This window comes from Podarcis gaigeae, assembly GCF_964106915.1.
Source record: "Podarcis gaigeae genome assembly, chromosome: 9".
NCBI lineage: Eukaryota > Metazoa > Chordata > Lepidosauria > Squamata > Lacertidae > Podarcis > Podarcis gaigeae.
Window position 1 is genome coordinate 29,991,580 of NC_139685.1, and position 12,371 is coordinate 30,003,950.

Below are 12,371 nucleotides of genomic sequence, written 5' to 3' on the forward strand. Positions count from 1 at the left end.
CTATTCAGCCCCTTAGGGATGGAAACATGCATTTTAAAACATTTGAAATAATGCAGAATTCAAGGCAACAGGGTAAAAAAAGCCCTATTTCATATTTATTACAGTTTTAAAACCAGCTCATTGAATGACTAACATACATTATTTTGTGTTGGTTCAGGTGATCCCAAAAAATATCCCTATCTGCCAGCTCTTTTGTCCCAGTGTCAGAAATCTTCTATTCCTGTTCTTCTACCTTCAACAACCTGCCTTATAGAACCTGGTAGACTTCTCCGCAACCTTCTGAGAGGTAAGGAAGAATAATATTAACCTTTTAGAAACCATTTAATGGTGAATCTGTGCTGAAGTTCTAAGCCCTTTGCAAGATTTGCTGAAGACCGGAAGTTACGAAGTTTCTAGCAACTTTAGCTTGATGTCTATTCCCTATGTATATCATTTTAGCGTTGCGTCTATAATTCTTACCATTCAGTCCCTTCCGCATCACTAGAAAAGCAATCAGACCTTTCTTTATGGTTTGGATAGAGAGAGAAAATAATCACATTGTTTCTTATAACTTGTGTTTTGGCCGCTCTGCCTGTTTGCTGACATTTTGCTGCCTGAGGCAAAATACAAGATGGTGCCTGTTAAATAGTGGGTAGACATGGCAGACGACACAGCGATTTCTCCAAAGCAGCTCTTTATTTTGTAAGCTGGAATAGAAAACTGAACAGCAAACAGCTCAGCCGGCCTGCTTTTATAGGCAGCCAGCTGTCAACATTGTAGCAACAACAATCCAGGGTTTCCCGCCTAAAATAACTGACGCTGACCTGAGTGAAAACTACCTACAGTATCCCCCTGCTGGCCCAGGGTGAGAACTTCAGTACATAACAGTGCCCATCCCCATTTAGAAAGTGACCCCCATTTAGAAAGATTTAGAAAGTTTCATTATATTGTACTCAGGTGGCATGAGACATATTCTGGGCTAAGTGATTATGGGCTTGATAATGCGTAGGGTGGTCATGTGCCCTATTCTACAGAGGGCAGTCCTCTGTTTGAAGGATGTCTCCTATTTGAAGGTCTGTCCAGATCAAGTCAGATTTAAAAATAAAGAGCTAAAAGAAGGGAAAACAGAGCCCTTGAAATTGCTCATCCACAGTTAGGACCTGGACTGTAGGCTGAGCAAGCAAGCATGATGATCAGCCTAGCCCAGTCTTCCCCAGCCCCCACCATCATGGTGATATGTACTTACATTTAAATTATTATGGTAATTTTCCCTAAATATAGTTTATGTTCCCTTTTTAATTATTACGTTGTTTTAATGGGTTTCTTTATTGTATTAACTGGATGTTTATTTTAATGGTTTGATGGAATTTTTTTAGTGTGTATTTTAATTATCATAGAATTATAGAGTTGGAAGGGACCTCAAGGGTCATCTAGCCCAACCCCCTGAAATGCAGGAATCTCAACTAAAGCATCCATGACAGCTAACCATCCAGCCTTTGCCTTAAAAAACTTCTTGTAATCAGTTTTCTAAACCGCTAAGAAACCATTTTGACAAGTAAGTGGTATAAATTAATAAATGATGATGAACAGCTACCGATTTATCTGAGTTTCGGAGGAAGGTAAACAATTCTAATTGATTTTACTGAAGCTGCTTTCCCCCAGAGTGAATTCTAACATTTTACTCCCATGGATACATAGGTCACTTGGACAGAATTGTAGCAATTGGAGAAACCCAGGAAGAACTCACTGTTGCAACAGTCTCCAGTGATGGCAGTCTGAAATTGTGGGATTTGAGGGTCGGCAAAGCTGTCTTCACTCTGCATGGAGTTGGGAATAATATCAGTGCAATTGCAGTGTGTCTGGAGAACAGACTGGTGGCTGTGTCTGACAAAAGCACCATTAAAATCTGGGATCTTTCCCTGGAAAAAGTGGTATATGCAACTGGCGAGTTTGTTGGTACTCCAATACTAACATCTGCAATGAATGGGCACCTCTTACTGGTGTTTTTTAATGGCAGCCACATGGTTAAGGTGAGGTGCTGTTTTTAAAAAACCACATCTGTGACAGTGGGTAGAATTATGTTCTGTGCACTGACATGGTTGGTTGTGTTTTGCTAGATTTTTGTGCTGTTATTTCATTGGTATTGTATTGAATTTAAGTCTTTAAGTTGTTTGGAACTGTTAGTCACCCTGTGAATCTTGGATATGGGGAAACTATAAATGTAATCGATAATAAAGCAAACAAGACTTAAGGATTGCTAACCTTTGAATCAGGTCTTATGTAGATCAGCAGACATTAACAGATATTTTGATACTGATGCTGGGATCAGAAGAAAGAGATACAGGATTCAAGCCTTTAATTGTATTCCAAGTGGCCTTACATAACCTCTTTTTACAGTTACTTTTCTTGGCTATTTTACAATTTGGGCTCAGTACTGAGAGCAGGAAAGACATGCAGCATGGCTTTACATAGATACAAAGTGGTCAGCAGCCATCTCAAACCAATTCATTTCCATACTATATTATATTTCAGGTTTTTGATCTTGCTCATTCCTGTCAGCTGCTCCATGAGGTATACCTTTCTACAGAGGAAGAGCCTACCTGCAAGACTAATTCCATTTTGGTATCCAAAAATTCAGTAAAAGATTATGTTCTCTGTGCCTTTAGGTTAGTAGAATGTAATTTATTGTATTAAAATAAATAGTAAACTCCTCTCTATAGAAAAACCCTATGCATTTGAGAAATCTTTCATAAAGAAAAGCCTTGTAGATCAACTACAAGGCCTAATCCAGCAAGCTCTTTTAATGTTCTTATGCTTTGCCATAGATATTTGCAAGGAAGATCTCTGTTGTAGGAATTACCGTATTTGTGCGATGTCTAGTTCCACCCATATAGAATACATCAAAGTAGTGACTAAACACTACTTTGATGTATTCTATATGGGTGGAACTAGACATCGCACAAATACGGTAATTCAGGCAACAAAGGCATTTCTGTTTGCTAAATGGAACAACCTCCCCTCTCCTTCTTCACACACTGTTCAGTGGATTCTCCAAACTCTCCAGAGTGGATTTGGGAAAGGCATGGGGGGAATTTAGGGGAAGAAAGCATTGCGCTATCCAAAGTCCCTGCACTGGCTTCTGCTAGTGTACCAGCTTGGTGAAATCCAGCCCTATGTTCTCCAACACAATAGTTTTCTCGCTATTTATCCCCATCAGTACCACAATGCCTTCATGCAATCTTCCCACCTGGTACCCCTCACATCTCGTTTTGGACTACAGCTCCTATCATTCCTGACCATTGGACATGCTGAATGAGTTTGTGGCCTAAACAGCTGCCTTAATATTTCAGTCTCAAACTACATGTCTCCCTCCACATTCCTAATTACTTAACAGGGGAATGTAGTTTGGGAAATGGTCTGAAACAGGGGCTAAAGAGAAATTAACACTAGTCCCCAGATGTTAGGGCAAGAACAAGCTGGTGCAACTTCCTGTGCAATTAAGCTATACAATTTCTCACACGCATTTGGTTGGCCACTGTGAAATCAGGATGTTGGTCTAGGTAGGCCATTGGCCTGATCCAGCAAGCTCTTTTAATGTTCTTATGCTTTGCCATAGATATTTGCAAGGAAGATCTCTGTTGTAGGGAAATATTTTCCTGTGAATACATTAGTAGAGAAACTGGGTTGTAGCTAACAAAGTCATCCCTTTTGTGCAAAGTCATCCCTTTTGTGGTGGAACTGCCCCCCTCTCCCCATTTGATGTGCCTCCCAATTCCAGAGTGTTGCAGAACAGGGTTTTTTTTGGGGGGGGGCAAATAGTGCAGGGGAGGGGAAGTTGCCTTCCACAAGGGGGAGATCTTGCATGAATGGAACACCCATTGGATACAACCCACTGGTTTTAGGCCCAGTCAGACTTGAGAAAGATAAACATGTATGTCTTTAGAAAATTAATGTTTCCTGGCTTTAATAATTTCTGAAAAGGAGAACAGCAACAGGCCTCAAAAACTATTTGTTTTGGTCTTATTTGTATCTTTTCTTCTTGGTGGATTTGGATGTAAAATCAACATTGCCTCTTTTAGAGATTCCCATGGTCATTATTGTAAACAAATTGTGACTTTGAGGATGATCATTGCCTGTGTGGTCTTGATTCTGTAACATTGTGGCTTCCATAAATCTCTCTCCTCTCTTTTGCAGGAGTGGAAGTGAAGCCATGGTCTTTAGTGGCAAAAAGGGGAAAGTAGTTGCTAAGCTGAGAAGCCAAGAACCAGTGGCAGCTGCTGAGGATGTTGCTGTAACTAAGGAATACTTCCTAGTGATCTTCAGGTAGTACTTGGAAATGAAAGAACAACTTTTTCTACCCTCTTCCAACTGACTATCAGTTGACCATTCCGGTAATATGGCATAAAATCACTCACACCTGCACATCAAAACTTTACATGTCTACACAGAAGTAAGCCCTGTTGAATTAAATGGGATTTGCTCCCAAATGAGTATAGGATTTCAGCCTCAGGATGAAGAAAGCAGAGGCAATGGACCAAAAGGGTGGCCTCATCCCTGTCTAATTTTCACATATACTTCCTTTGCAAACCTATGATGCCTCTCCTTTTAAAATATTTACCTTTGATTATACCTGAGATGAATGTGAATATCACAGAGTTCCTCCTTAACTTAATCTTGCAAAGCCTTGAATATATATATATTTATAACTTCAGGAGGTTTGTTAGGACAAAGCTTGAAAACCTCTGTTTGAAACCTGCCACATTGCAACCTCTTTGCAAAATTCACTTTTTTATTAGTACTACCACTACTAATTCTCACTTCTAATTTATAACATTGAAGATATAGTTTATTGGCCCTCTGGAGTTGTTAACTATTGGTTCTATTTTACACAAAATGAGAGAAGTAAGTAATTTGCTTAACGCCATCCTGGATTCTCTGTTTATCATACATACATTAACATACTTTTCACAACACTACTGTCCTTGAGCATAAGTTTTCCTTCATTCTTCATTCATTACTGCTTTTTAGACAGCCAGAAATCACAATACGTACACCATACAACCCACCCATATTAGCTTTTTCATTCCAGGTGTCCCTTCATGAAACAGCGTGAGATTGTGCATATAGAGCTCTACAACGTCCACACTTTTGCCTATGCTCACAATCTGAAGGGATGCTGCAATGATTATATTCACATTTTTGCTGTGAATCGTTTGGGCTCTCACCTGCTGGCGTTCAGCCCCATCCCAAACACCAACACCACTGAAATAGTGTCGTGGAACCTGGAATCTGAAGACCACAAGCACTTGGTGAAGTTTCCTTCAGTCCCAGCTGGTGGTGAGTAGCTTTTATAGGAAGTTCAAAACCTCTATAGAAAAAGCCTCAAGAGGAACATGTACTTTTGTACATTGAAAACAAGGGGAAAATATAAATATATAAGAATTATCAGTGATGACATTCACCAGCACATGTCCAAATAAGGTTATCAGGAAATCTAAATACAGAGTGTATCTGTATATTTAAGCCAGTATATATGCCACGAGTGGGGAACCTACAGCATGTGGCTCAGTGAAAAAGTTGTGAGTTTCATAGGTGTAGACAACCCATGTTTTTCTAGTAACATGATTAGAGTTTTATTATGCAATGTTGAGATTTTATGACTTATGGTTCTTTTAAATTATGATAAATATGTAGGTGTATGCTCTGACCTTCGGTACTGTTTAACATTCTGTGATGGAGACAATTATCTTCAATCTTGGAATTTAGCTTCCAAGATCAATGACCAGTCATTGACAGTCACTGCAAGTAAAGCCAAGAAAACAAATGGTATTCGTGATATTCTAATAATGGAGAACTATCCTAGGTAAGAAAGACCCACGACTCTCCTAAAAATGTTTTAGTTACTGTTTTAAATATTGTTCTTGACAAACATCATTTTTTAAAATTCTGGCTATGCACTTTTCAAAAGTAGGTTTTGAAAGTAGCCAGTTTTTCAAAAGTAGTCAGGAAAATGCAGAGATTTAAATGCAAAAGACAGAGTTGTTGTGTTTCAGTGATAGCAGACATCTAAGGTACTTGATCCCTGAACAGCTTCCCAAATATGTGCATTACTATAGGCAGGGTTGTTGTATGCTAAAAAGTGGCTGCGGGGTGTGGGGGGGATGACAACATGACGACATGGGGAAATTCTGTGTGAAATTAATTCCAGTTCTCCATCAAGAAAAGCAAAACAAAGAGAATCTGTATATATTGGTTTCTTTTGCACTGCTGACCAAGAGCAGAGAAAAGTACCATGGAGGATCCCATCATTTCTATCCACACTGTTTACCAGCGCAGAAATAACAACATTTGCATAACCTTTGCTATATATCAATAACAAGGCTATTCATTTCAATATTTCCCAAGGTATGCCATGTGCAGAAACACAAGTCCAGGGGTCATAACAGTGTGGAACATCATGAAATCAAAGTGTAAACACAATGCTGTGAGAGTGGAGAGGGGATTGCTAGAGAATACGGATATAGTTCTGGTCAGAGACATGAAACTTTATGTCCTTACAGACAAAGGAATGGCCTCTTTTGCAGATCCTCCGAGACCCATTTTCCAGGTATTGAAGGCACCTCTTTCCTGTAAATACTGGTTGTTTGTTTTTTAGTGATTGGCATTTAAAGCTGAGGCTGTTCAGAAAGAACCTTGTAAGAAAAAGCTGAGACTGTTAAGAAAATGATTTGCACGTATATTTCCTTACCAAAAAATGTTTTTATGCCATTCCAGACTCTTTTAGTTTATGACCTCCTGAAAAAGAAGTATATAAGGAAGCAGACTGGCCTTTACATCATTCCCTGCCCAAATAACGAGTATAAGATCCTTGAAGGAGGCCTTCTACTTGGCCTTTCAGAGAACAGGTAATATATTTACAGCTATTAAAGATAATATGGCTGTTTTCTGTTTGCCAAATCAAACAGAATAGTCACCATCAGCTATTAATATCGGTATGACATGAATTGACTAGATCAGTGGTTCCCAATTAGCTAATTACTGAGGACCCCCTCTTTTTCAAAAGCCAAGCCACGGACTCCCTACTTTAAAAAAAAATTATAATTACCTCTGAAAAGCAATTTTTTAAAACAAAATAAGCCCCTAATAAGCAAATGATTTTAGGTATACGAAAAAAAACAGACTAGGGCGGAGCGATATCTAGTCTTCAAAATCATGTTATATCAGCAGCTAAACATGGGGATATTCTGATATATCAGGATGTCTGAAATTGGAAATCAGGCGGGTGGGGTGCATGCAGATCAGGCATGGGGATGAAGGAAGGAGCAGCTGTGGAGATCGGATGGTTGGGGGGAGGAGAGGAAGCGGAGTCACCTCCACTGCATGGTTTGAATGGGATGGGATGGGGATGGGAGTTACATCAAGCTGCTGTCATTGAGACAGCCAGCGGTGGCAGCCAGCGAAGATGCAGTCCACTATGGCTGCTGCTTTCCTGCTGACTGAGAAAAGCTGCTTTGCCTCAGTGCCAGGGGAAGGTAGTGCCACGGTCCCTTGAACTGAGGGTGACAAGCTGCCCTATTCCCCATGAGCATGAGGAAAAGGCAATGCCTTGTAATCGGCTGCCCTGGTCTCCTTCAAAGCGAGGAAAGGCAGCTCAGATCAGCAGCATTATCAGCTGAGATCATTGTGCAATATCAGCAGTATCTTGAATTCAGCTGCCCTTAATTGGGAACCACTGGACAAGGCTGTCTCGTAAGTTTCCAAACTCAACCAAGTCATGCTTATAGCAACACACTGAGATTAAAAAGTGAAAGATTCCAGGAAGTTCCAGGGTTATTTTTCTGTTGGGAAAATCAAGGCACAGTGGAGGCTAATATCTTTAAGAAATATGGTTTATTTTACACATATTTATACCTAAATCTTCAGTGAAGAGGATGCAGAACAGTATACTCCAAGAGTATACTCACTGGCCGGCTCATAGCTTCAGCAAGCTTGGGTCCAAAGCAGCTGTCAGTCATGGCTGCTGCTCAGATAAAGGGGGAAACATATGGTAGCTTTTTGCTTTGCCAATGGCCCTTAATGGCCCAATACCTGGCTCCCCATTGTTTATCAATGGCTCTGCACTTAGGGCCAGGAAGATTTGCATAAACTCACCCGGGATTTTTTTGTCTGGCACAATTCTGCAGCTTGTATTCTCCCTTCATATCCCAAATATTATCTAAAAATTTCTACCATTCACTAGCAGACTCTACCCTAGATCTATGACACTATGGAACCAGGAAGGGGTAGAATGTCCTGCTCATGTATAAAGTGCAGTCTGAATTGCTTCATTTCTGAAGCCTATTGCTCTTTACAAGCTTCCGACATGAAATGGATGGGCAGTGAGTGAGCTTAGCAGCACATAGTAAAAGGTGGTTTGTCTGTCTTTGATTCTCCCCCCCCCCCCTTTATCTCCTGAATTGCTCTGTTACTGAATCAGAGATTTTACTCAATTTTGTGCCCATCTTACATCAACTGGTCACCTTGAAGTTCTAGAAAGTTATTATCTGTTTGCTTTTCTGGTTCCTGTTTCCAGAGACCATTTTATTACCTGGAACTTGGAAACTGGATTTATTAAGGATCGATTAAGGCCAGAATACAAGGACAAATTTTCATCGCAAGCTGCGAAGCCAAACGGTTCCTTGTCCAGGGAAAACATGAAACGATGCAAAGGAATCTTGCCTAACAGAACAACAGGTTTCAAACTTTTCATTCTACTTCATTCCCTTTGCAGTTTACACAAGATATTAAAACTTACAGTGCATATATTGTTCAACCACCACCACACCCCAGTTGCCTCAAAAACCTTTTATCAGAGGTTTTGTTCTTAGTTGTGTTAGATAATTATTGCAGTGAGGCAGGACCAAAAAAAAGGCCAGGTTCCAAATTATCAAGTTCAGCATAGCCAAGAGGTGTTTACATTTGCTGCTCCTCATGCATACATACATATGGCTACAGAGCAAATTGCTTTTTATATTTATTTGTTTCTTTGCTTGCTTGCCTGCCTGCCTGCCTGCCATTAAGGACCTTTGGCTCAAAATGAAAAATTCAGCAGAGCATAGGTCAGCCATTAGGGGGACCTTGAAGCAGTGTTTTGGATCGTGGCTTGATCTTGTATCACCAAAACACACAAAGTGGCTTACAGCAGTTGAAATCCACTCACGCATATGTTAAAAATCGCAATTTTAAAAGTTATCTGCAACACCATTGCATTCTATAGCAGTGTTACAGCTTCCATGGGAAAGGCGAAATGAAACAATGACAGGAAAGAGACGGAAGAAGGAAAAGGCAGCAAAAATGGAGAGGGAAATGCTGCAGCAACTTGCTGATGAAAAGAGCAATGCCATTGACCAGTTCCTCCTGAGTGGAGACGAGAAGGTGAGAGGCAATGTGTCCTAAGCGCCTATATTTATCTCGTGCCAATGTGCTAATAGTTTGCATTTATTTTAGCGCCTTACAATCCTGTTTTTTCTAACCCATACCAGATTGTAAACTCTCTTGAGAAATGAACTTGTGCCATTTTATGGTTTCTCAAAAATATATGAGTTAGGATTAAGACGCTGTGTCCTTTAACCTAGAGATTGTTTAATTCCATCATAACTTATGAACTTTATTTATTAAACATTTCCTGGAGGGATTTCTGCTTGTGCCTAGCCCAGCTAATTCTGTACTTTTTTGTACATAACTGAATATACTATTAATCCTACTCAGAGAAGACCCTTGAAAGGAATGGATTCAACTAACGTAGGCCCATTAATTTCAGCGGAACTGCTCTGAGTAGGACTTAATTGGATACAACCCAGGATTTTTGTTGTTAATTGTTTTATGATGTATACCACCTTTTAGGTGCTTAAATGATTGCTTTCACATTGATATTATAGCTTGAACAATGCGTGTGTGTAACATGTACATACTTTTGTGTGGATGCGTGGACCTCTCTTGCATCTCCGATTATGCATGTACAGGAAATGGCAGTGGATTAAATGGAAGAACAAAAAGCAAGCAAGCACTGTAGGCTTGTTCACCATCCTGCAAAAGAATACCTTTAAGAAGCTTGCACTGCAGCAAGAGTCCACTGTGGGTGGGCTTTGGCTGCCTGTATGCCATACATTTAAAGCACTAAGAATCCGACTGGCAGAAATGACCGGCAGAATCTGCGACCAAGAGAAAGAGACTGTGGAGGAAGATTGGAAGAAGTTTAAAATATATCTTAAGAACTGCTATAAAATTGAAGAGTGCTAAAATGTTAAGGGAAAGGAAGAGGTATAATTGCAGCGGCAATTTTTTTATGATTTAGGGTGAAATTGAAAAGGAGAACAAATTTAAAATTCAATGGATTAAAAGGGTTGCTGAATAATTGTAAAATAAGGATGCAAAAAGGGGAAGGTACGGGGAAGTCTGAGAAAAGAGGCTTATGAAAATGAGGTTACGAAAATATGATTTTATGTGTTTGTTTGTTTGTTGTTGTTGTTTTGTCTTTTAAAGATGGAAAACTTAATAAAAAATTTATATAAAAAAATAAAGCACTAAGAATCCTGGGGGTTGTAGTTTAAGAGTCCAGGGAATTGTAGCTTGGGGGGGGGCACAAACTATACTTCATAAGATTCGGAGGTGGGGGGAGGGGGGATGTGCTTTAAATGCATGGCATGTACACAGCCCATAACTCAGTCTTGAAGTAGCTTTGATATGCCCTGGGTCATCATAGTCTTCCTGTAGTGAAATGGAGCACCAGATATTTAAGGAGAGAATTACTTCAAGAGCACTCCTCCAGTTGTAAGAAATGGGATTCTCCACACGTTGCAGAAGAGGTACCTTATTGGCAGCAAATAGTACATGAGTTGGTAGTTCTGCCAGTCCCTGCAGTAAACATTTAAAGTGGTACCTCTGGTTACGAACTTAATTCATTCTGGAGGTCCATTCTTAACTTGAAACGGTTCTTAACCTGAGGTACCCCTTTAGCTAATGGGGCCTCCCACTGCCGCTGCGCCGCTGGCACGTGATTTCTGTTTTCATCCTGAGGTAAAGTTCTTAACCCAAAGTACTAGTTCCGGGTTGGTGGAGTCTGTAACTCGAAGTGTTCGTAACCCGAGGTACCACTGTATAGCTCATCCCTCCATTCCTCATAGGCGCAGCTGTCTTATACCAAAGGCCTTTCATACGACTGCTAGTTGCAAGAGAGGACAGATGCACCAACATTTTATTTCATGCAAGTATTTATGGCCCAATATCTAAAAATTAATCCACACATCCCATTATCTTCTCTTAGGTTGCTGTGTGTTCCTACTATGCACATCACCTGTCAGTGTTCAGCTTGGAAAGCATGTCCCATCTCCACACCCTTGAGAGTAGAGAATCCATGCTTTTCTTACACAATGCCGCCTTGACCTATAACGGCCATTATCTGGTGCTCTCCAATTACAGCGAGAAGGAGAAAGTCAGCTATGTAACACTATGGAATTTAGCCACGGGGAAGGTATGTTTTCTGAAATTCTTTTGAGGTGGCAGAGAACCAGCTTTGCAGTTGTGGACTATGTCCCCCCTCCCCCCAAAAAGAGGCCAATGAACAGCCACAGCTTCCTCACAAATGGTGTGCAAACTAAAGGGATTTTTGCTCTCCTTATAGCAGTTTAAAATTAATGACAGAAAACATTCCCAGTTCTAGAATTTCTGAGCTTGATGTCCTCTTGGTCTGCCCTCCCTCCTGTCCCAAAGCTAGACCTGCAACTCCTGCTCTCTGTTTCCTGATGTAGCTGGCTCTTCATTATATCTTCACACCTCATTCTTCCAAAGCTGTAGAGTAGACCATCAATGTACTGGAACACTACTCCAGCCTGCCACCTAAAGGGAGAAAGGGCAGTGCTACACGTTAGGAAGTGCTAAGTAAGTGTAAGTACATAACCAACGTATTTAAAATGGATTATCTCTCCCATAAAAATGCAGGTAAGGAAAAGACTGAAAAATGAGCCAAATGTCGGCTGTACAGCCATTGCTGCTGATGCTAGTAGGATAATTTTTGGAGTGATGGTGGAAAACAGGTAAGCAAAATGCCAAAGTTTAGTAGTTTTTTTCCTACAGTAGGTCCCGCCCCCTCCCCAAATCACTCAGTTTTTCTTAATTGTTTTCTGGAACAGTTTGGCAAGAGTGTCACAGCTGGACACAACTGTAACAGGTTCTGATTTCAGGCTTTTGGAAGCAAAACCTCATGGCCCACACAGACAAGCCTTTTTAAATGAAGCGAAATTTAAGCACACAGAGGCCTATTTTTCATTGGATTCACCTCTCTCCCTCCTGGTGGAAGAGATAGCCCTTCTTCAGATATCAATAGTATATTGGCTAGATGACCTTTGGGGTCCATT

General features: G+C 40.4%; 1 protein-coding gene across 2 annotated transcripts in view; it reads left to right on the plus strand.

The window, feature by feature from the left end:
- LOC310852222 (uncharacterized protein) overlaps window positions 1-12,371 on the plus strand; it is a 46,657-nt gene that overhangs the window by 28,700 nt on the left and 5,586 nt on the right. The window contains exons 18-29 of one of the 2 annotated variants that reach the window (XM_083755265.1): window positions 158-286; window positions 1,678-2,009; window positions 2,512-2,645; window positions 4,174-4,302; window positions 5,069-5,316; window positions 5,674-5,842; window positions 6,385-6,586; window positions 6,754-6,884; window positions 8,552-8,712; window positions 9,236-9,393; window positions 11,282-11,488; window positions 11,956-12,050. In XM_083755265.1, the coding sequence (XP_083611391.1) occupies window positions 158-286; window positions 1,678-2,009; window positions 2,512-2,645; window positions 4,174-4,302; window positions 5,069-5,316; window positions 5,674-5,842; window positions 6,385-6,586; window positions 6,754-6,884; window positions 8,552-8,712; window positions 9,236-9,393; window positions 11,282-11,488; window positions 11,956-12,050 (2,095 nt within the window). The remainder of the gene's footprint in view (window positions 1-157; window positions 287-1,677; window positions 2,010-2,511; window positions 2,646-4,173; window positions 4,303-5,068; window positions 5,317-5,673; window positions 5,843-6,384; window positions 6,587-6,753; window positions 6,885-8,551; window positions 8,713-9,235; window positions 9,394-11,281; window positions 11,489-11,955; window positions 12,051-12,371) is intronic. The other variant, XM_083755266.1, reaches the window with a different exon arrangement.